The sequence below is a fragment of the Schistocerca cancellata genome, chromosome 5 (assembly GCF_023864275.1).
Source record: "Schistocerca cancellata isolate TAMUIC-IGC-003103 chromosome 5, iqSchCanc2.1, whole genome shotgun sequence".
NCBI lineage: Eukaryota > Metazoa > Arthropoda > Insecta > Orthoptera > Acrididae > Schistocerca > Schistocerca cancellata.
In genome coordinates, this window is record NC_064630.1 from 129874179 (window position 1) to 129900010 (window position 25832).

General features: G+C 42.5%; 1 protein-coding gene across 2 annotated transcripts in view; it reads left to right on the forward strand.

The window, feature by feature from the left end:
- Positions 1-15969, forward strand: part of LOC126188234 (pentatricopeptide repeat-containing protein 2, mitochondrial-like) — a 69096-nt gene extending 53127 nt beyond the window's left edge. For both annotated transcript variants that reach the window (XM_049929791.1, XM_049929790.1), the window contains exons 7-8: positions 7977-8084; positions 15710-15969. In XM_049929791.1, coding sequence (XP_049785748.1) covers positions 7977-8084; positions 15710-15865 — 264 coding nt within the window. In that variant the 3' untranslated portion in view covers positions 15866-15969. The remainder of the gene's footprint in view (positions 1-7976; positions 8085-15709) is intronic.
- Positions 15970-25832: the final 9863 nt, after the last annotated feature.

A 25832-nucleotide genomic window follows, 5' to 3' on the forward strand; every position in this document is an offset into this window, starting at 1 on the left:
CATCATGCCCCCATAAGAGCTTAAATATGGTCCAGGATATTATATTCCACAGGAACCTTCTTCAGCAGTCTAATGACGAGTTGCGCACCAATTTAGAGTGCTGAGGTGTTCATTTCATCCGGTGCAGCCATGGGGGTCCGAGGGATAATCAGGTTGCCACCGGTGCCTTCATCTTGGCCTTCGAGGATTGTAATGGATCTGGGAGATGTGTTATTTTCTACCGGATTTGTCGATACCAAATTGTAAGTGTTTTCTTATATTTTTGTCAGAATTTTTTAAATTGTAATTTGCCTTATTTTATTCTAATTTACTTATATTTTTGAGAGTGACAGCATATTGATTACTATTAGTAGATGTGACGAAGAATATCAAAGAGACTGATTGCAAGTGGAAGCTTGTGTGTTGTGTAAAATGTCTTTGACGCTGGAGTCATCTTTGACCGTACTCACTCGGCAGTGAACTCTTGGTGTGTGTTGACGGTAGAACAATGTGCAGGTCGCCGTCATAAATAATTTGCTAGTGAACAGGAAAAATGAATTATGTTACTACTTTTTTAAAATAAACTTTAAGAAGAAACCACATTCGAAGAAATGGTATTTGAAGCACCAAAAATGAGGCAAACACATTGGACCAGGTCATTTCTGCAGCCGACGAAACTGCATTGTGGAATCATACTTCCACTAGACGACTGAAGCCAATATCATCTTGTAAACATTTCAAGGAAAAGGTACTGTCACGAAATATGTCAAATATAAGTAAATAAAAAAGTAAAAAAAAAAAAAGTAAATAAAAAATAAAAAAATAGTGAGCATATCTCAGGATGTCACATTACCCGAGAAGGTCAAGGTGATGGTCTACTGCTGTGATGCCATATATCCCTCCCCCAATGTGGTGCTGTAAGAGCTGGAAGTTCGGCCTTATGTCTTCCCACCATAATTCCAGCATCACATGTCGAGATTGTGGACGTCCATCACATCCCAATACTCCATGTGCCCCGCCTCCTATATGCATCAAGTGTGGAGAGCATCATTCACCTTGCTCGCCAAACTGCAGGATTTTACAGAAAGAGAGGAAAATTGTGGAATATAAGATCCTGGACCAACTGACCTACACTGAGGCTAAGAGAAAATTTGAGCACCTACATCCTGTGGCTATGACCTTCTCGTACGCCGCCACTACGAGAACCAATGTTGCCCCATCAGTTCCTCACATTCCTGTCACCTCTCAGAACCAGAACCTGCCCCGTTGATGGTGGGGGAATCACTTCCCTCCCTGTTGCTCTGGCACTACCTACTTCGGGAGCAACACTCCCCCCAACCATCGGGGATATCAGTCCCCGCTTCTGAGCCAGAGAAGTGTAAGTCTTCTTTGTCTCCTCTCGCTAAGAAGGGGTCCTTTGGGTCACTCCCTTCCCAGGTTTCTGCTAGTGGGAAAGATGACACCCACCACTGGCTGAAGAGCCCAAAAGCAGCTGGTTGTAGGGCTTCATGCTCATCCTCAGTCCCAGAGACTGAATCAGTGAAGTCCTCCAAGCCAGGGAAACCCAAGGAGTAACGAGAGAAATCCAAAAAGAAAGTCCCCAAGACCAAGGGAATTGCAGTGACACCCACACCACCGCTACCTACAAGCTCTGCGTCTGCGGATGAGGTGGAGATTCTGGCGTCCGCTGAGGACCTAGATCTCGCCGGACCCTCAGACACGATGGATATAGACTGCTCAGGCAAAAAGTCAGTGGCAGCAGGTGACCTTGAGGCGTAAACTGCCTCATTGAATGTTCCAGGCCTTCCCAGTCTCACGATGACGTCATCCTCCAGTGGAATTGTGGCAGTTTTTTCCGCAGCCTGGCTGAGCTACAGCATCTGTTAAGCTTTACACTTGCTTTCTGCATTGCTCTCCAGGAAACCTGGTTCCCGGCAATGCGGACCCCTGCCCTCCATGGCTATAAGGGATACTACAGGAACCATAGAGACCATAATCAAGTGTCGGGTGGAATTTGCGTTTATGTCCTAAACTCTTTCTGTAGTGAAACTGTGCTCCTTCAAACCCCTCTTGAAGCTGTGTCTGTCAGAATAAGGACGACGCAGTAAATAACTGTCTGCAATGTATATCTTGCTCCAGATGGTGTAGTATCCCTGAATGAATTAACTGCACTGATTGATCAACTCCCTAAACCTTTCCTACTTTTGGGGGATTTTAACACCCATAACCCCTTGTAGGGTGGCACAGTGCTTACTGGCCAAGGCAGAGATGTTGAAACTCTACTGTCTCAGTTCAACCTCTACCTCTTAAATACTGGGGCCACCACACATTTCAGTGTGGCTCAGGGTAGTTACTCAGCCATTGATTTATCAATTTGTAGCCCAGGACTTCTCCCATCTATCCACTGGAGAGCACATGACTACCTGTGTGGTAGTGACCACTTCCCCATCTTCCTGTCACTGCCCCGGCATCAGGCCCATAGACGCCTGCCCAGATGGGTTTTAAACAAGGTGGACTTGGAAACTTTCACCTCTGTTGTCACTATTGAATCTCCCTCACATGGTAACATTGATGTGATGGTTGGGCAGGTGACTACAACAATCATTTCTGTAGCAGAAAACATGGTCCCTCGCTCTTTAGGGTGCTCCCCGGCAAAAGGCAATTCCTTGCTGGTCGCCAGAAGTCGCTGAAGCAATTAACGGAGTGTCGGTGAGCTCTACAGTGGCATAAGCAGCACCCTTCCCTGGAGCACCTGATAGCCTTTAAATGGCTCCGTGCCCGTGTTTGACACCTTATAAAAAGATGGAAGCAGGAGTGTTGGGAGAGACATGTCTGGATCATTGGGTGCCATACATCACCTTCCTAAGTCTGGGCAAAGATCAAATATGTTTTCGGGTACCAGACCCCAACAGGTATTCCCGATGTTAACATAAATGGCATGTTATCTACTGATGCAAACGCATTTGCTGAACACTATAGTTGAGCCTCTGCATCGGAGAAATAGCCCCCGTCCTTTCGCACTCTCAAATGGCAGCTGGAAGGGAAAGTCCTCTTGTTCACCACATGCCACAATGAATCCTATAACACCCCATTTACAGAGTGGGAGCGCCTCATTGCCCTGACACAGCTCCTGGGCCAGTTCGAATCCACGTTCAGATGATTAAACATTTCTCATCTGACTGCAAGTGATGACTCCTCATCATTTTCAGCCGGATCTGGTGCAGTGGCGTCTTTCCATCTCAATGGCGTAACAGCACCATCATTCCAGTGCTCAAACCCAGTAAAAACCCACTTGATGTTTATAGCTCTTGACCAATCATCCTTACCAACTTTCTTTGTAAGCTGCTGGAATGTATGGTGTATTGGCAGTTGGATTGGGTCCTGGAGATACGTGGTCTACTGGCTCCAAGTCAGGGCACCACTGATAATCTTGTCTCTCTCAAGTCTGCCACCCGAACAGCCTTTTCCAGACACCAACACCTGGTTGCCGTCTTTTTTTTATTTACGAAAAGCGTATGACACCACCTGGCGACATCATATCCTTGCCACGTTATACGAGTGGGCTCTCTGAAGCTTGCTCCTGATTTTTATCCAAAATTTCATGTCGCTTCGTACTTTCCGTGTCCAAGTTGGTGCCTCCCATAGCTCCCCCCATATCCAGGAGAATGGGGTCCCGCAGGTCTCTGTATTGAGTGTCTCTCTATTTTTAGTGGCCCTTAATGGTCTAGCAGCAGCTGTAGGGCCGTCCGTCTCACCTTCTCTGTATGCAGACGACTTCTGCATTTCATACTGCTCCACCAGTACAGGTGTTGCTGAGCGGCGCCTACAGGGAGTCATCCACAAGGTGCTGTCATGGGCTCTAGCCCACGGTTTCCACTTTTCGGCCACGAAGATGTGTGTTATGCACTTCTGTCTGCGTCATACCATTCATCCAGAACCAGAACTTCACCTTAATGATGATCCGCTCACTGTAGTGGAGACATATCGATTCTTAGGACTGGTTTTCGACTCCTGATTGACTTGGCTTCCTCACCTTTGTCAGCTTAAGCGTAAGTGTTTGCAGCACCTCAATGCCCTCCGCTACCTGAGCAACGCCAACTGGGGTGCAGATCGCTGTACACTGCTGCAGCTATACAGAACCCTTGTTCAATCCCGCCTTGACTATGGGAGCCTGGTTTATGGTTTGGCAGCGCTCTCAGTGTTGCGTTTACTCAACCCAGTGCACCACTGCGGCGTTCGCCTAGTGACAGGAGCTTTTTGGACCAGTCTGGTGACCAGCATCCTTGTGGAGGCCAGAGTCCCTCCATTGCAGGGTAGGTGTGCACAACTGCTGGCCAGTTACAATGCACACATTCGTCGTTCTCCTGCGCATCTGAATCACCGTCTCCTTTTCCCATTGACGGCGATTCATATCTCGCACCGGAGGCCCAGGTCAGGGCTCCAATTACAGTTTGTGTCCAATCCCTTCTTTCCGAACTGGAGTCCTTGCCTTTACCACCTATACTTGAGGTCCATTCACGTACACCACCATGATGTACACCTAGGCTACAGCTTCTCCTGGACCTTTCACATGGCCCTAAGGACTCAGTTAACCCCGCGGCTCTCCACTGCCACTTCCTCTCGATTCTTGACATGTACCGAGACCATGCAGTGGTTTACACCAACGGCTCAATGGCTGATGCTCACTTTGGCTTTGCGTATGTGCATGGAGGACATACTGAACAGCATTCCTTGCCCAATGGCTGCAGTGTTTTCACTGCCGAGGTGGTGGCTATATCTCGTGCTCTTGAGCACATCCGTTCATGCCCTGGGGAGTTGTTTCTTCTGTGTACTGACTCCTTGAGCAGCCTACAAGCTATCAGTCAGTGCAACCCTCGTCATCCTTTGGTAGCAACCATCCAGGAGTCCACCTATGCCCTGGAATGGTCCTGTCGTTCAGTGGTGTTTGTGTGGACCCCAGGTTATGTCGCCTGACCTGCGTTCAGTACTATGCCGCAAGGTTTTGTGGCTTTGGGAGATGAAATGGCATAATCTCAGCATGCACAACAAAATGTGTGCCATTAAGGAGACTACAAATGTGTGGCAGTCCTCCATGCGGGTCTCTCGCAGGGGCACTGTGGTTCTCTGCCGGCTCCGCATTGGTCATGCTTCGGTGACACACGGCTACCTCTTGTGACGTGATGACCCACCTCAGTGTCGGTGTGGCGCCTAGCTGACAGTGGCCCATGTCTTGGTGAGCTGTCCTTCTTTTGCTGCCCTGCAACGGACTCTTCAGTTACTGGACTTGTTGCCATTAGTTTTAGCTGACAACGCCTCATCAGCTAATTTAGTTTTACATTTTTTATGTGACAATGGGTATTATCATTCTATATAAGTTTTAGCACATGTCCTTTGTCCCTTTGTGTTCTCCACTCTAATGCTTTTAGGGTGGATGTTTTAGTGTGTTGCAGAGTGGATGGCGTTTTCTTTTTATTCTCTTGGTCGGCCAGCCATGGTCATCAGCTCTGTTGTTTTTACCCCATGTACCTGTTTCTTGCTACTCTGTGGTTTTCTTTTCCTGTTTTGTCCAAGGTAATGTTGGTTGTCCTTCTGTTGTTCTTCTGGTTTTCCCTTTGTCCTGTTGTTGTGCTGTATGTCTCCTTTCTTTTTTTTCCCTTGTGTAATTATTTTACTGGGAACAAGGGACCAATGATCGCGCAGTTTGGTCCCCCCCCCCCCCCCCTTTAAACCAACAAACCCTCTTCAGATTATGAAATTTGATAATATGCTTTAGTGGGTTAATCTTTGAGAATATCTTTTTATTTTAAAGGACAAAATTTACATAATCAACTCATGGAATTGGCTACCAGTCTGAGAGAGTCCTATCACTCAGATGGCGATAATGTTTGCAGACTTTCCACTGGCCATTTGGCTTCATAACAAGGTGTAGTGGACTAGCCCATTGTGATTGTGACAGACGTATAATACTATTATTTATAGCAGTGTAATGCTGTACTTTGTGCTTCAACACTTTTGGTACTAAGGATGGCTTTGTGTTTAGGAAATTTCTCCATAAGTTTAGAAAACTGGCATGTAGCATAGTGTGAGCTTACTGAGTCTTTAGTATTCACAATGGTTACTTCTGCTGAAGCGTCTAATTTGGTAACATTGTCTATCAACTTCTTATTTTTGGGATCAATGAGTAAACCATAATGTTGAAGTAAATTAGCCCCAATATACCTTTTGATACATCTGCTACAATGAATGGCCATTCACAATTGCGTGTAAGTCCTGAATCAATGGTTAACATCTTGGAAATGTAAGTTTCTATCTCTCAACCATTTGCAGCATAAAAACTTAAGTCAGAGTGTGGAAATTTGTCTTTCAAAACTGGTATGATATGCACCGCTATGTATCAGAAAATATATTCCACTAGTCTGATCTTTAACAAACAGATGATGTTGGTGGCTTGATGTCGATACTGAAGTAGAACACTCAGCCAGTGTTGTGTCTATCGTCTTTAGTTTTTCCTTTTTTCCTTGTTTGGCCATTGACAAGGCTGGACACATTTTTCAGGCTTACAGCGTGTGCAAAATTTAAAGTGATAATAGCAGTATTTTTCGCTTTTATTGAATATTGCTCTGCTTCTCCTTGTACTGCGTGGTCTTTGCATACTTGATTTTCAAAGCATTTTATTTCATTTTCCAATTCTTCAATCCTTACAAGAAGATTTTGGGCTGACATGTATGATGAGGTTGATGGAATGGATTGAACTGATGCAATTTGGACGTCCTCAACAGAGTGCATTTCGATCATATGATCTGCCATATCCACTGCTTCATCAGATATAACTAAAATTTAGAATGTTACCTGGAAGTTTGTCAAGCCAAAGTGTTTTCAAGATCTTGTCCGACACATTAGTTCTGGTGTACCCCTGCATTTTTCTTAATAATTTGGGAGTCTTAGTATCACCCAGTTCCAAACAACTTTGGTCAAAAGTCATTCTTCTGCAAGAGAATATTTATTGTTCTCATCACATGTAACTAGATCCTAGATATTTTCAATAAATTTTGGCTCCAACTTAGCAAGCAAATAGTTAAATTTAGTTGCTCAGTCTCTATACCAGAGATCATAAATTGTGCTTGAGCATGACAAAACCAGATATCTGGCTTTTCTGTCCAAAACTGGCAGTTTAATCCTTACCTTATCAATTTCCAGCTGCATTCAGGATTATCATCTTCAGGTCTATTCAGCTCTTGACATTTCGCCTAACACAGTATGTGACTAATTCAATTTAAAAAAATACGTGAAAATTTTGCCGTAATTACTTTGCCGATGTCATCATCTCGCCAATCACGTAGGGGTCGTCAATTTGTAGCTCTTTACATTCATTAAGGGCTCAGTTTAACTAGATTTTTCAGGGTAACAATCATAGAGGGAGACCAAGAGATTAATACACTAAGCAGATTCAGAAGGGCGTAGGTTGCAGTAAGTACTGGGAGATGAAGCAGCTTGCACAGGATAGAGTAGCATGGAGAGCTGCATCAAACCAGTCTCAGGACTGAAGACCACAACAACAACAACAACAACAACTACTACATCGCACACACCAAAAAACTTTAATTACAATCACCATGGTGTAACAAACTTCTTTTTTTTTTTTTTTTGTTTTATTCCAAAGAATAATAATATTATTATGTCAGCATTGGCATTGTCACAGCAAACACATTTCAAACACATTAAAAACAAAAGTAATAATTTGTGATGTTGCCACAAATTATATCAGGAAAATGTGAAATTCCATGGGCATCTTCCATTAATTGGTGTGTGCAGCACACACACACATGTAACACTGCTTAAGAATTAGCTAGCAAAGGGCAGCTCACCCGCAAGCTAGTGAACTGTTTGTGATGTTACATGTGTGTATGTGAGACACCTTAATCAGCTGCTGGTAAATGATTGCTTTTCCTCATTTTAATGAATAATATCCTTATTGATAAATGATATTCTATTTCCAGGTTGAAAAAGTGAAGGCAGCAAGTGAGAGGGAAGAACGTAAAGAAATTGCTCATGAAGCTCAAGCTTTGCTTAAACGTCTTAGTGAGAACGGTCACACAGTAGACCAGGTAAGCAAATCATTGAAGGTTGTGCGGGAGAAAATTTCTTAGCATATATTTGCAAGAGCCCCAAAAAAAGCAATCTCAAGGAGTTTACTCAACTATTTGTAGAATTAATTTTGTTACACTTTGCTTAGAATAATTTTAAAAATCTGTACCTTTATTCTAAGTAATAATTGCAGAACTTCCCCAGTCACTAAGCTGAAAACTGACATGTTGTTCTCAAGAACCTGTTTAATGGTGGGTACAGCCATCATAGTTCAGTGTATTACAGTATGATGGTGGATACTACTCTTACATGGCTCTAATTGTATATTTGTGAGCTCAGTGAATGACAGCACGCCTGACCCCTATGAAGCAGAAATTGCTAGTATTTGGTGTTTTTTAATCAAGTAGTTTTAATGAGTCGTTTAAAGGTGCAAGCTACTATATTGCATGTGATACATCATCAAGTTATGAAAACAGTAGCATTTTGGGCATCAGACAAAGTGGAAGTACACAACAAAGCACAGTGACCTAGGAAACTTGTGCCAATGTGACAGCAGTGTGTGCTGTACACTGTGATTCCTTGGGACTGGAAACAATGTAGCTAATCATCCTAAAACTAGTATTTGCACTGTGACATCTAAAATAGAAGTAACTGTTCTACAGCATCTGGGACAATGTCCTATAGAACTTAAAGTAGTAATGAAATTTCTAACAACATTTTTTTTAATCCATTGAAAGAGAAACAAACTGTTACATAACAAAAACATTGGCTGCCAATTCAAGAAGTGACAACAAATGCTGGTTTCCTGTAATAGTTGGTGAACTTAGGGTGCACTTTGATCGCTGCATCCCCATGTAGCAGTTATCGGTACCTCCTATAGAAGACAGTGGGTCAAAAAGAAAAAGTAATTGCGACTCCAGTGTTCTGGCTCACTGTGGCAGAGCAGTTCTTCAAGAATGTAACTCTCCTTGTGTACACCTGGAAGGTACAACCAAGTAGAAGAACCACTAAGGCTTCAAGCCAGAAGCTGGGGACATTTTCCAGTGCAAGAAATGCCGAAGGAGAAACCAACTGCTCCCTCTAGAAGATGGGTAGTTTGTTATGATCAAGGGCATCATAGGGAAACCTGTTTTGAATGTAACACTTGTAAAATTCATGTGGACAAATGTTTCACAAGATACCATGTGCAGCTTTACTATGTATGAATATTTATGGCAAATGAAAAATACCATGTGCAGCTCTACCATGTATGAATATTTATGGCAAATGAAAAATGATTCATGGTGTACAATAGGCAATAGAATTGCGTGTGGATGATTATGGTGTTATAACTCCTTAGAACCAAGTACATTTTTTCATGTTTCATAAATAATCATGTATATGTGAAAGCAAAATATGTATGTGGTAAAAACATTGTATTCCTATGACAAATCTGGTATCAAAAAATTGTGCGTGGATGGATTAAGTGACTTGCTGTATCAAACACTACATCAGGTGATGAGACATAGCTTATATCTGGTTATAATTTTAGACCTTTTTTACTAAGATTGTTTTTCTTTCTGGATCTATGTACATATTACAAGTTTTTCACTGAATTTCTTCCTGTAGTCTCACTTATTCTTTCATATGTATTCTGAAAGTAGTTAGTAAACTTTGTGAGATATGATGTGGGAATGTGCTAATAAAAGATGAATGATTTGGTAGGCAGTATGTTTTTAAATGATGAAATATCTTTTGTTGTATCACCCATAACACAAGAAGTGAGGCTATGTAAACCACTGTGAAGTTCATGACATCAGCTTTGTTGAACATGTTAGAGTTTCTTCCCATTCCAACTGCATATGAGTCTAGGAAGAAAGACTGCTTAAATGCCTCTGTGTAAACAGTAATTAGTCTGAACTTGTCTTCACTGTTTGTATGGGAATTATATGTAGTGGGCTGAAGTATGTTTGTAGATTCTTTTCTCAATACTCCAGGGTGTGTACAAACCCCTTATACACCTTAGAAACACCTGAGTTGTGAAAAAATTTCCAAGTAGTGCTTGGAAATCCTTATATGAGAATAATACTGCTCATGTTATCATGATGTAAAAGCAACACAGATTCAGACACATGTATTATCACTACTCTCAGCATGTGGTTCAGCTCAAGCACAGTGGTGATTGACTCAGATCATCCTAATAACAACATGTATTCTTTGACAGACAGAAGAGACAGACAGTTCTTTGAGAGATTTCCTTCCTTCCCCCTCCCTCTCTTGTGAAGCTACAAAAAGTGGTTAGCAGCAGTGTTGCCAGATTGTGGGTAATTATCCAGAATTCAGGTATTTTAAGAGCTTGGGGGCTATACATAAGTTACAGATTACATCACTAATTGGCGTTACATAATTTTAAACTTGTGGGTATTTCAAAGGTGTTTTTGTCAGAGTTGAACAATTTAAAAAAAGTTATGTTCGCAACACTATTTAGCAGTGTTGTTTTGTTATTCTGTTATATCCCTTATATGGTGATATAATTACACTTCATTTGTTTTTTGTTGGTGAGGAAGAAGTAAGTTCGTTCTGTATATGTGTGGATGGATATGTGTGTGTGTGCGAGTGTATACCCGTCCTTTTTCCCCCTAAGGTAAGTCTTTCCACTCCCGGGACTGGAATGACTCCTTACCCTCTCCCTTAAAACCCACATCCTTTCGTCTTTCCCTCTCCTTCCCTCTTTCCTGATGAGGCAACAGTTTGTTGCAAAAGCTTGAATTTTGTGTGTATGTTTGTGTTCGTTTGTGTGTCTATCGACCTGCCAGCGCTTTTGTTTGGTAAGTCTCATCATCTTTATATATATATATATATATATATATATATATATCTCTTTAAGTTGCTAATGTTTAATGCTCCTTGTAAAATGTGTTATTCTAAGCTTAGTATATGATGTGTCTGATCACTACTCCCACAATATTAATATTAATTAACTTTTTTATTTTGGCTCACATTCTTAAAAAATCCTGTATTTTATTGTTTTTATTACCGGGCCTTGAGTATTTTTACATAAATAAATTGTAATGCCATATTTTTCTGATAATAACCTGTGAAAGAATAGAGGAGTTATGTCTATCTACATACATTATCAGGGTGCAACAACTCTTTAAAAATGGGTGTATTCATATGGAATGACCCATGTTTGACATTAAACATGGTCCAGTCACTTTAATGTGACCACCACCTCTGTCCAATGTCAATGACCACTCACGGATGGCAAGTGGCAGCACTAGCAGTGGAGTGTGTATAAAGTGTGTTGGAAGGACACAAAAAACAGTGCAGTCCATGTCGTAATGGGGAAACAGCAATTTATTTTAGGTCCTAAAGGGCATGATCATAGGCTTTTGGGCCAAAGGTGGAAGCATTTCCAAACAGGCTAAGTTTATAAACTGTTTACTTGCCGCCTTGGTTAAATCATACCGTTTGTTACAAAATGGCACTATCTAAAACCAGCACTGAGGCAAATATGGTTCACCAAGGACCAAAGATGCCACGGTGAACTATGCCTGCAGAGATTTTTGTGGGTGAATAGACATCCAATTGTTGAGTAACTGACCACCCAGATGAACAAAGGGGCTACCTGCAGTGTCTGCTGAATGACTGTTCAGTGAACGTTGTTGCGTCTGGGCTTCCACAGCAGGCACCTGGTCCGCGCACTCACGCCGACTGCTGTTCATTGGCAACAAAGGCTAGAATTTGCACACCAGTATTGCAACTGGACATTCACTGAGTGGCAACAGGTGGCCTTTTCAGATGCATCACATTTTATGCTCTTATTGGACAGATGGCTGTTGACACACATGGTGTGAAACATCTGATAGATAACTTCCAGGCCATAGGAGGGAGTGTTATTGTCTGTGCATTGTTTTTGTGGCATTCCCTAGGTGATCTCGTCATTGTGAAAGGCACAGTGGATCAGCACAAGTATGCATCTGTCCTTCGGGAACATGTCCACCCCTGTATGTGGTTTATTTTTCCTCAGCACCATGGCATCTACCAACAGGACAATGCAATGTGTCACACAGCTCACAGTGTACGTGCATGGTTTGAAGAGCACAAAGATAAGTTCACTATACGCCCCTGACCACCAAACTCTCTGAACTTAAACCTAATCGAGAATGTGAGGGAATACCTCGATTAGGCTGTTTGTGCCATGGACCCTTAACCGAGAAACCTAATGTAGCTGGCCACAGCTCTGCAGTTGGCATGGCTCCACATCCTTTTAGGTATGTTGTTGCTGCATGCCTCACAACATTCATCACTACTAAAGGTGGTTATTCAGGCTTTTGACAGATGGTCACATTAATGTGACTGGGCTGTGTGTTATCTGTTGATGTTTATAGATTTTTTCCCAGAAAAACTACCTTCTCAAAACATCTTTGTAACATCAATTTTCCATGGCCACACTACTGCAAATGAATGTTTGAAAATCTGCCAAGTTCAGTTTTGTCCATATCATTTTAAAATGTCTATGGATGGTCCAAACACCACCTTAGAAGTTACATAAACCAATAGAACAACACATTCTTAATTATTATAATAATCAGTCAGCTGATAAATATTGGGACTTGTGCAATACACATCATTCATAATGCTTTCAGACAAGGGTTTGAATCATTAGTTTGGAACATTGATAATTATTCCTTTCTTTTTTTCTTTAGCGTTTACTGATTAGTCAAATATTCTCCAACTATAAGAGAGGGTTTTAGTACTGTTAACGAGGCAAGCTTTGAAATTTGTTTCTCACCGATTGTTTGAAAATGTCTGTATGCAAGATAGTACTAGAAATTTTGCCCACATTGAAAACATGGTTTAAACAGATAGAGAAGGGGAAATTTAAGGAGCCACCACCCAAATCATATCAAAATATTGAGAACAGTGCCAAAGATGGTTGAAATAGAGAGGATATAAAATGTAGACTGGAAATGGTGAAAAAAGTGTTTCTGAAGAAGAGAAATTTGTTAACATTGAATACAGACTTAAGTGTTAGGAAATCTTTTCTGAAGGTATTTGTCTGGAGCGTAGACATGTATGGAAGTTAAACATGGACAGTAAACAGCTTAGACAAGAAAAGAATAGAAGTTTTTGACATGTGGGGCTACAGAAGAATGCTGAAGATTAGATGGGTAGATCAGACATCTAATGGGGAAGTACTGAATAGAATTGGAGAGACAAGAAATTTGTGGCACAACTTGACTAAAAGAAGGGGTCATTTGATAGGAAACATTCTGAGACATCAAGGGATCACCAATTTAGTACTGGAGGGAAGTTTGGGGAGTTAAAATCGTAGAGGGAGTCAAAGAGATGAAGACAGTAAGCATATTCCGAAGGATGTAGGTTGCAGTAGTTATTTGGAGATAAAGAGGCTTGCACAGGATAGAGTAGTGTGGAGAGCTGTATTAAACCAGTCTCCAGACTGAAGATGACAACGATGATGACTACAACAACAAAATCAAAAATCATTTTCCTGTAAAACTTAACAGTTTGCAATACTTAAACATTATGCAGCCTTTCCTTAACACATATCAGACTGATAAACCCATGCTGTTGTACATAACGGACAATATTAAAAAATCGATTCTTGCTTTAATACAGGGAAACCAAAACTGTTGAATAATTTAACTGTTGTTGATGTAGTAAAAGTTGAATTCAATAACCCTAAGAACCATCTTCCCAGAGAAAAATTTGACCTCAGGTTTTTGCTAAAAACAAATTCAAGAACAACATTCTTTTAGAAAGGTTTTAGAGGGGGGACATACTGATTTTACATGGGGACGTAAAAATGTGTTAATTAAAGTTGTATCAGTTATATTTTCGAAATCACCAGCAGTTTTCAGCATTGTAAGAAATTTATCATGTTTAATGTCAGTATATTTAGTGGAAGAGAAACAAAATTGTACGAGGGAGAGTAAATGTCCTCCAAGTAGCTTATTAGATTTGGAGATTGTGATGACATTCATGCAGATTGTGTCAATGAAACTGTTATGAAAACACTGAAGAATTTTTAAATTTGGAGAAAGAAACTATGAGTTTGGATGATTCCATTAAAAAATGAAACATATACAAGTTTGATCATGTATCCAGAAGCTTTTACTATTAAGTGACAGCCAACCAACTGCAGAAAGAGTTTTTAGAGTAACAAAAAATATGAAGTCAGAAATCTTAAAAGAAGAATTGCATGTAGCTTTGAGACTCATTTGTGATCATGTAAATATCTTAAGTGCAGATGTAATAATAGTTGTTTATTAATAAAGGTTTGTGTGACTCTCATTCCATGTTAAGACATCATTATAATCAGTATCTGGAAGAGGTATAAAACACAGAAAATGCTAAAAAAGAAAGGAAGACAGATTAATGATCATAAAATATTAATTTTCACAGCCAAAAATGTCACAGTTAACAAAATGTTCTGGGCTATTATGTTCTGATCAGAGTTGAAATCCATTCAACCACAGCATAATAGCAGTCAGAGAAACAACAGGCTGTAATGGCGTTCAATAAATCGAATAATTTGAGAAGTCTGCAAAAGAAAAAAGAAGTGAAATGCAGAAATTAGAAGAAAGAAATTTCAAAATTACAAATTAGCTTTAATACATTCTTTCATGTAGCATATACTTCTGTCCTAAAACTGAGTGAGGTGGCACTGTGGTTAGCACACTGGACTCTCATTCAGGATGGCACCGTTCAAACCCATGTCCAGCCAGCCAGATTTAGGTTTTCTGTGATTTTCCTAAATCACTCCAGGCAAATGCCAGGATGGTTCCTTTGAAAGGACACGGCCGATTTCCTTCCACATCCTTACAACAATCCGAGCTTGTGCTCTGTCTCCAGTGACCTCAATGTTGACAGCACAATAAACCGTAAGCCTCCTTCCTTCTGCCCTCAAAATTGTTTTAAAGAAGTTTTCCAATATTTTTTATTTTTATTTAGCTGTTACTTTTGCATGTCATTTATTCTAAATTTTAAAGCTGTAGATCCGAAAGATAACTTTCCTTGTGTTATTTTTGATCTTTGATTTATATTTTGTGTACAAACAAGGTTTAATTGATACATTCAAGAGTAGAAAATGAACGTAGACTCATATCTTATGCGAATAAAAGTAGTGCTGCCTTTTTAATAATTTTTGCTAAGTGAGTATGAAATGATAAACATTCACCAATTTATAGAAAGTGAACTAAAAATATGATCCTTATACAAAAAAAAAGTTCAAGTGATTACTGTTATTCTGAAGTAACATTTAGAAATTAAGTTACTATATTTTTTCATGTGTGCAGTGTTTTCTCCCTTTTAACTAGTTTGTCATTGTCATTGCACTGTTTCATGTTCTGGTTTGACAGTGATATTTCATTTTACCATAAGGACACACTTTCTCCATAAGCATCACACTACAAACCGATGTGAATAACCGTATAGGCCTCCAACTCTGTGCATATGGTGTGCACATTCTTGATCAAACATACAATATTTAATTTTTATATGTAGAAAAGAACCTACAAATGTGTAGATTAATTTCAGTGTGTCATGAGATTGTGTATAACTGTTGCTTTTGTAGTATTACAACTGCAGAAATAAGCTTATTAACTTCCTTGAAAATATTGATCTGATAATCTCATTACAGATTCTGGATGACATGGTGTGCGCGGAAATTGCAGTGACTGACTTGCATGGCCCACGAAATCGTGAACGAAGGTACATAGCAGCAACATTTGAACGTACAGAGAGAAGAGACCCTCAAAGAAGCTACCAAAGACCTGGTCTTAGAGATCTTTTGTGAAGTAAAATTTATTGTTAGTGTAATGGTGGATCCATCCCACCTCGGTGCCTGTCAGTACATAGCGATGCACAGAGAACTCGAGTAAAAGTTCTTTTTCAATACCATGCAGTAGTAGTTTGTTACTGTACCTAATTTCCATTCTCATTCCAATCCTCACAACCTGCAGATTCCTGGTTACTTACTTATTATTAGTGTATTTACAGTAATAAGTAAAATTGTTGTACTGTGTGTGTTAAATTATCAGTAGACAGTATGAAAATGAAAAGCTATGAAGCAAAACAAAATATGTATAAGTGCGACTGTTAAACTGTGTCAACAAGAACAATGCAGGGAAGGAAATTGCAAAACACCGTTTTAAATGGGAACTGAGAAGGCTGTAGCACTTTCAAACTGCAAGCACATATGTGGTGTGCCTTTCACATATTTATTTTACAGCCTGCCCATTGACAATGACGAAGATGAAATGCCTGTTTATAGTTAATATTTTGTATAGCTTGAGTGCCACTTACATCACTCAAAACTTTCAGTGAATGTGACTCATTCATAAATAATATTTTTCAATGAACAGAACAGGAAGGGAGTGCAGGAGATTTCCATTTCTAAAAGAAGATCGAGTCTTAAATGTAGGCCTGAATGGCTCAAATATGATGCCTTTTTTAATGTCCAAACAACATCCTGGCACATCGTGAGCTTTTGAAGATTGTACAGTGAGGTGCAGAGGTGCTCAGCAAGGTGCAATTTGTTACATGGACACCCATATTTAGACTTCTTATCTGTGCTTCAGGCAAATGTTGAGATTCTGCTTTGAACAACTGGAATGTGAACTAGCTATCAACTTGAAAATTGGTTTGAACACCGAAGTGCTGAACCCCACTCTTGGGGAATTATGTTTCCTTGTTTCCCTCCACCCCTCAGGTGGACTTACCCAGCTGGTTGTAGGGTAACATGCATCTTGGCCTTTCTGACATACATAACCAATTCTAAAAGGTGGAGTCTGTATGTTTAAAACCATGTGTGTGTGAATCCTGGAACCCTAATATTTATAGTCCGATAGTTACTGATATAGCAAAGTAATCTGTCAACAGCACATTAAATCACAAGTGCCCTATTATCTACGTGGAAATTTACAGATGGAAGATATGTTGCTTTTTTTGTATAGTTCACTGAACAGTGTTATTGCAAAGTATCTGCAAAAATGAACAGTTGTGTTGAATTTATTTTTTATGGCAGAACATTATGCATTAACAGATATTGTATACCAAATATAATACAGAATGATTGTCTTCTACACCCATATTATTTAGCAATGGTATTGATACTTACAAAATATAGAAACTCTGTTTACTGTAAAATATAGGTGGGTAAGCAGATAACTGATTGGTACATTGGTTTCCAGATGACTAGAAATACAAGTAAATGGAATACATGTCATATGCTTTAATGAAAGTCTCCAATATTATTTAGCCATATCGTGATTTGAGTACTAAAATCAACTTCTTTTCTCATATTTCTGGAATTTGAAAATATAAATTTCAGATACCAAGAATTAAGTGTACAAGATCCTCATTTATTCATTTGCTCACTTCAGTTCATTCTAGAGTTCTGGAAGCCTTATCATACTGCTGCCAGATAAGAATGATACAGTACTAAACAAGTTGCAGTGGTTTTTTTTTCTATCAGTCAGCTTAAGTGGAATTCATTACAAACATTAACTTGTCCTTATGGAAAAACTAAACGAAGTCATACAAACTTTGAGGCAGACAGGCAATTCTATGATCTGTCCATGAATTTAATTTCGGGGGGCAATTTATGATGATTCTGGGACTGTGTATCCTCCATTTGTAAAAGCAAGAGCAGATGAAGGCAAGACTTAATCATTTATTAGTGTGGTATGCACCTGCTAAGTCAGTTGCCTGGTACACCATAGAGCAGAGGGGGGGGGGGGGGGGGGGAGATTCGTCATCACTGTCCAACACCATATAGTCCAGCTGTTATCTCTCCTGGCAACTGTCTGCATTGATGTACACAACACGCAACAGGGTGGCATTATTTTTGGTTCCAGTTTCCGTTTGAAAAATAATATACACACAGTGTTGTTTGTTGTTAACATAATATTTGTTATGTTCTTTCTATTATAATGAACAACTGCTGCTATCACAAAACACCACTATCTGCTCCTGTAAGCAAACAGTAATCCGAACAAAATTGTTTCATAGTATACACATCTCTTCTTGCTGTTTGACTAATCAACATATCTTCCCCTTCGGGTGGGGATCAAGCATCAGTTAACATTCACTTTTTCATAGACACTTATGTGGATGCACTGTGAGGCAGTTCCTAAGGACTATCTTCTATAGAATAACTGTGAGTAATAAATAAATTAGCTAGTGGTGGAAAACAGATCAGATTGCAACTGTGAACCATCAAATCCAGTGTGGACAATTTTAAATATATTATTTTGTCACTGGAAAACTTTTTATTATTTTGTCACTTCATACGGAACATGCCTCCATGCACACTGCTTGTTACTCACTGCTCCTGATAACAGCATGTTCGAGAAAGTAAAAGATAATGCTGCCATTTTATAACAGGGGACAAAAAACACAACCTTGTGATTATTAATTTTTCCTACTTTTGTCTGATAAGAACAGTCATTGCCAATCTCTGCTTCAAATGTGATAGGCCACACATACAGTTTGCAACAGCTAAAATATTTTGTTAGTGTATTGTGCATAAGTTTTTAGCAGTTGTACTGGCTGCACATGTTTTAGTTTCTGTAAAATAATAATAATAATAGTCACCAAGCAGCAGCACGAGAACACACATGTAAAGGAACTGAATTTTGCAAGCTTTCAGTGCCAGTGGCTCCTTCTGGCAGAAGGGTTGAAGGGGAAGGAAGAGGGATGAATGAAAAGGACTGGTGAGGTTTAGGAAATAGGGGAGAGTTTGGAAAGAATCACCCATAACTCCTGGTTGGAAGAGGTCTCTAAATCTCTTCCAGTGCTCTCCTCTAGTCGGCTAAAATGTGGAAGATAGTGTAATACCCAAGACTGACAAAACATCAGGCAAGAGTTAGGTTGAGTTCAGTAGCATGAATGGGCATAGGCAGAGGGTGTTTACCAGCAACACACAATATCCTGTTGCAGAGCAGGTTCTACAGCTTGACAGTCATGACCTCAGTGCCCATTTCACCACACATGCTGTCTCGATTCTTTCCCCCTCTCACCAGTTTCTTAGAACTCTGGGTGGGAATTGGTCTTACATGTTGGTGGTTCTCACCACCCACCTGGTCTTAATTTACATTAATTTCTTTGGTCTCAGCATTTCTTCTCAGTAATCATTCCTTCCATTGCCATGTCCCTTGTCATGCCATACGACAACTTACTTCCTGTACTGTAATGAACCTAAATCTGGATGGCTGGACATGGATTTGAACTGCCGTTGTCCAGAAAGAGTCCAATGTGCTAACCACTGCACTACCTTACTCAGTGCTTCCTTCGGTATGTTGCCAACAATTCCTTAATGTGGTCTACAGCTGAAAGTGCAACACAGTAGTTCACAGCATACATGAATGGTGCCCATCTTAACCTCGAGGAGGCAACTACCATTTTTTGATGTATTAAGCAAAAAGAAGTATGGCCAGTTTCATCATTATATGCATAGGAAACCAAAACCACAGTGACTGCTATCTGAATGCAAATAGTTTACGTTATCCTTTGCATGAAGAGCAGCCTTAACACATTGAGGCACAGAACAATGTAGTTTCTTATGGTGAACATCAGCAGTATGAACTTCAGCACCTGAGACTCTGTGAATGTGGCAGCATCTACAAAACCCACACAATGTGCACTACTGCTGATGGTTGGTTGGTTTTAAAGAGGTGGAGAAGGGACCAAACTGCTAGGTCATTGGTCCCTTGTTCCGAATAAAACAATGCCACAAGGGCGAGAATAAAACAAGCGAGACTGACACCACAAAACGGAGAGAAAGGAAAAACCACAAGAATGACAGAAGGGCAACCAACGCTTAAATGGACAAAAGGGGACAAGAAAACCACAGAAACGCAAGGAACAGGTAGAATAGATTAAAACGACAAAACAGGTTGCCATGGCTGGCTGACCATGAGAATAAAAAGGAGGAGGAGGACACAGAGAGACAAAAGACATGCGCTAAAACTTAGATCAAATGATAAAACCCGCCGTCACAAATAAAACTTAAAACTAAATCAGCCGTTGAGGTGTTGTCAGGTAAAATTAATGGCAACGAATCCGGTAACCGAAGATTTCGTCACAGGCCATTCAAAGTGGGACAGTGCACCAGGATATAGGGCACTGTCAACTGGGCACTATACCGACACTGAGGCAGGTCTTGGCGGTGCAGGAGGTAGCCCTGGGTCGCGCAAGCCGTAGTCTCCTTAATTGCACACAGTCTGTTGTGTGTACTGAGACTATGCCATTTCGTCTCCCAAAGCCGAAAAACCTGCTGGTGTAAAAACGAATGCAGGTCAGTTATTGGAATGCCGATCTCTATAAGCAGTTTCCGTGTAGCCTGTTCAGCCAGCGTACAGCAAGTTTGCTGCCTGGGATTCCAACGAGTCCTGGGGTCCACAAAAACACCACTGAACGACTGGACCGTTCCAGGGCATAGATGTTCTCCTGGATGGCCACTACCAGAGGAAGTTTCCGTGTAGCCTGTTCAGCCAGCCTACAGCAAGTTTGCTGCCTGGGATTCCAACGAGTCCTGGGGTCCACAAAAACACCACTGAACGACTGGACCGTTCCAGGGCATAGATGTTCTCCTGGATGGTCACTACCACAGGATGGTGAGAGTAGCACTGGTCAATAGCTTGTAGGCTGCTCAAGGAATCAGTGCACAGAAGAAACAACTCCCCAGGGCATGAACGAATGTGTTCAAGAGCATGAAATATAGCCACTAGCTCTGCAGTGAAAACACTGCAGTCATCAGGCAAGGAATGCTGTTCAGTATGTCCTCCATGGACATACACGAAGCCGACACGACCATCAGCCATTGAGCTGTCAGTGTAAACCACGTCATGGCCTTGGTACATGTCAAGAATTGAGAGGAAGTGACAGTGGAGAGCCGTCAGGTGAACTGAGCCCTTTGGTCCAGGCGAAGCTGCAGCCTAGTTGTACACCGGGTCGGACGTAAACTGCAATTGTAAGCCCTGACCTGGGCCGCTGATGCGGGAGAGGAACCGCTGTGGGTACGAAAAGGAGACGATAATTCAGATGTGCAGGAGAACTACGAACATGTGCAACGTAACTGGCAAGTAGCTGTGCACGCCTGATCTGCAATGGAGGGAGTTCAGCCTCCACAAGGACGCTGGTCACGGGACTGGTCCTAAAAGCTCCTGTTGCTAGTCAAATGCCACAATGGTGCACTGGTTCGAGTAAACGCAATGCTGAGGGTACCACTGAAACATAAACCAGACTCCCATAGTCAAGGAGGGATTGAACAAGGGCTCTGTAGAGCTACAGCAGCGTAGAGCGATCTGCACCCCAGTTGGTGTTGCTCAGGCAGCAGAGGGCATTGAGTTGCTGCCAGCACTTCCACTTAAGCTGACGAACGAGAGGAAGCCAAATCAATCTGGCATCAAAAACCGGTCCTAAAAATCGATATTTCTCCACTACGCTGAGGGGATCGTCAGTAAGGTACAGTTCTGGTTCCGGATGAACGGTACGATGCCGACAGAAGTGCATAACACACGACTTTGCAGCCAAATACTGGAAGCCGTGGGCTAGAGACCATGACTGTGCCTTGTAGATGGCTCCCTGTAACCACTGCTCAGCAACACCAGTACGGGTGGAGTTGTACGAAATGCAGAAGTCATCTGCATACTGAGAGGGTGAGACAGAAGGCCCTACAGCTGCTGCTAGACCATTAATGATCACTAAAATTAGAGATACACTCAATACAGAGCATTGCAGGACCCCATTCCCCTGGATATGGGGGGAACTATCGGAGGCACCAACTTGGACACGAAAAGTACGTAGCAACAGGAAATTCTGGATAAAAATCAGGAGCGGAGCTCGGAGACTCTACTCATATAATGTGGCAAGGATATGATGTCGCCAGGTGGTGTCACTCGCTTTTTGTAAATCAAAAAAGACGGAAACAAGGTACTGGCATCTGGAAAAGGCTGTTTGGATGGCAGACACACAAGATTATCAATGGTAGAGCTACCCAGGCGGAAACTGCCTTGGTACAGAGCCTGTAGACCATGTGACTCCAGGACCCAACCCAACCGCCGACACACCATACGTTCCAGCAGCTTGCAAAGAACATTCGTGAGGCTGATGGCCCAATAGCTATCCACATGAAGCGAGTTTTTGATGGATTTTAGCACTGGTATGATGGTGCTTTCCTGCCAGTGCAATGGAAAAGACACTATCGCATCAGATCCGGTTGAAAATCACGAGGTGGTGTCACTTGTTGTCAGATGAGAGATGTTTAATCATCTGTCTATGAATCCGATCTGGCCCAGGAGCTGTGTCGGGGCAATGTGCAAGGGCACTGAGGAGCTCCCACTCTGTAAATGGGGCGTTATAGGGTTCACTGTGGCGTGTACTGAAAGAGAGGACTTCCCCTTCCATCCGCCATTTGAGAGTGCAAAAGGCTGGTGGTAATTCTCCGATACAGAGGCGAGAGCATAGTGCTCGTCAAAGTGCTCGGCAATCACGTTTGCGTCGGTAGATAACGGAACATTTGTGTTAAAGCCGGGGACACCTGTTGGGGTCAGGTACCCAAAAACTCGTTTGATCTTTGCCCAGACTTGGGAAGGTGAAGTATGGCACCCAAAGGTCGAGATGTATCTCTCCCAACACTCCTGTTTTCGCCTTTTGATATGCTGGCAAACATGGGCACGGAGCCATTTAAAGGCTATGAGATGCTCCAGGAAGGGTGCCGCTGTAGAGCTTGCCGACACTCCTTAATTGCCTCAGTGACTACTGGGGACCACCAAATGAATGTCTTCCGCTGGGGCCACCCTAAAGAACGAGAGATCGTGTTTTCCACCGCAGAAACGATCGTTGTAGTTACCTACTTAACCACCACATTGATGTTACCATGTGGGGGAGATTCAATGGTGACAGCAGAGGTGAAGGCGTCCCAGTCTGCCTTGTTTAAAGCCCATCTGGGCAGGTGTCCGTGGGCCTGATGCTGGGGTAGTGACAGGAAGATGGGGAAGTGGTCACTACCACACAGGTCATAGTGCGCTCTGCAGGGATAGATGGGAGAAGGCCAGGACTGCAGACTGAGAGATCAATGGCCGAATATGTGCCACGTGCCACACTGAAATGTGTGGGGCACCTGTATTTAAGAGGCAGAGGTCGAGTTGTGACAGCTAATTTTCGACATCTCTGCCTCGGTGCCACCCCACAAGGGGTTATGAGCATTAAAATCTCCCAAAAGCAGGAACGGTTTAGGGAGTTGATCAATCAGTGCAGCCAATGCATTCAGGGGTACTGCACTATCTGGAAGAAGATATACGTTGCAGACAATTATTTCCTGTATCCTGACAGCCACAGCTTCAAGAGGGGTTTGAAGGGGCGAAGTTCACTGCATACTGAGTTCAGGACATAGACACAAACTCCACCAGATACACTATTATAGTCACTGTGTTTCTTGTAATATCCCCTATACGCATGGAGGGCAGGCGTCCGCATTGCCGGGAACCAGGTTTTGCTGGAGGGCAATGCAGAAAGCAGGTGTAAAGCTTAAGAGTTGCTGTAGCTCAGCCAGGCGGTGGAAAAAACCGCCGCAATTCCACTGGAGGATGATGTTATCGAGAGATTGGGAAGGCATGAAGCAACGCAATGAGGTAAGTTATGCCTCAGGGTCACCTGATGCCACCGATTGAGTATTTGTAGCCATTTCTATGGTGGATGAGGCATCAGTGAGATCCAGGTCCGCAGGGGACGTTAAGATCTCCACCACATCCTCAGATGCAGAATTGGTAGGGGTGGTGGTGTTAGAGACACCAGAGGGTCCTCTTTCTTAGCAGACTACTTCTTAGTTTGCTTGCTCTCTCGCTTCTCTTTAGGGACTTGCCGGGAAGATTTCTCTGAAGAAGCTTCAGGCACGGAGGAAGCTCTTTGTCCAGCAGCTTTTGGTTCCTTGAGCTACTGGCGAGTGTTCGCTATGGCATTAGAGAAGACCTTGGGAGAGAGGGCCCCAAGGGGCCCCTTCCGCATGAGAGAAGCCAGAGGAGGCTGTTGCTTCTCCAGCAGGGGGGGAAGGGACCGATGTCCCCTGCGTTTGTGGGGGCCTTGCTCCCGAACTAGGTGCTTTGGGTGCAATGGAGGAAGATTTTTCCCCTACCACCAAGGGAGCGGATGTATTCTGATGGCTCAGTGGGCCCACTGTTCTTGGCACAGAGTGAGGACCCGTTGGCACTTGGGACGGCGTTGGTGACAAAGCTGAAGTGTATGTCGACATCAACTGAATGGGATGTAATCTTTCAAATTTAAGGTCAGCCTCTGTGTAAGTTAACTGGTCCAGGGTCTTGTACTCCATGATTTTCCACTCCTTTTGGGGTACTGGGCATTCTGGTGTGCAGGGAGAGTGGTGCTCTCCATAGTTGATGCAAGTCGGAGGAGGTGCACATGGAATATCTGGATGCAGTGGACATCTGCAGTCTCGACATGTGGCGCTGGAAATGCAACAGGAGGACATGTGCCCGAACTTCCAGCACTAAAAGCACCGCATAGGAGGAGGGATGTATGGTTAACGTCACAGCGGTAAGCCATCACCTTGACCTTTTCAGGCAATGAATCACCCTCAAAGGCCAAGATGAAGGCACCTGTAGCAACCCTGTTGTCTTTGGGTCCTCTGTAAACGCGACAAATGAAATGAACACCCTGCCATTCTAAATTCACGTGGAGCTCATAGTCAGATTGCTAGAGGAGATCGCAATCGAAAATGATCCCCTGGACCATGTTGAGGTTTTTATGGGGAGTGACGGAAACAGGAATATCACCCAGCTTGTCACTGGCAAGTAACACTCAGGATTGGGCTGGGGATGCTATCTGAATCAAGACTGTGCCATTTCGCATCTTGGACAGCAGTCACTTCTCCAAACTTATCCTCAAGGTGTTCAATGAAAAATTGAGGCTTTGTAGGTACAAAGGAGTCCCCACCAGTTCTGCTATAGACTAAAAACCGAGGCAAATATGCCCCTCTCCGTTCTGTAGCCCTACGCTTGTCCCATGATGTAGCGAGGGAGGGAAACGATTTAGGGTCATACCTGTCAGCATTGTATTCGATCTTGCCCTTCTTAGAGACTCCTGGCACCGTATGGTCACCAGCAAGAGATGACTAAGGGGCTCTCCCCACAGGCGCCACCCAGCCACAGCAAAGGTCACCTGGCAGGATGGCCGTTTCCGGGTGTCCTGATGCCCCAGGAAGACAGGCATCTACTCCTTGGCATACGTGGGGAGTTTACAGCTCAGGCATCAGCAGTGTGATCCCTGTGTTGTCGGGGGGGCTACCACTAAATGGGTACATGATGGCCCCACCACAACGGACTGGCTACTGTAATGGACACTGGGTACAGATAAATCCAATGTTGTCGTGGGGGTGAAACAGGCCAGGAGACAACGGAAAAAGATGACATACCCCGTAAAGTGTCGTCACCCAAATAGTTGAATTGCAGGTGGGGATGCAAAGTCATGACAAGAGATTCAGGAGATCGAATCTAAGGGCACTATGGATAACTCGTGCACCACGTAAGGCATCCTTACCCATATGTCCCGCACTCCTGTAGAATTTTAAAAGTGGCAGGTCAAACCATAGAATGGCCAAAAAGTGAGACTCCTTTTAGTCACCTCTTACGAGAGGCAGGAATACCTTGGGCATATTCCAACCCTCGGATCCGCAGGGGGGTACTATCGCTGAGAATTGTGTCCAGCTTACACAGCTCTTAAAGCAAATGGAGCAATGGACTGGA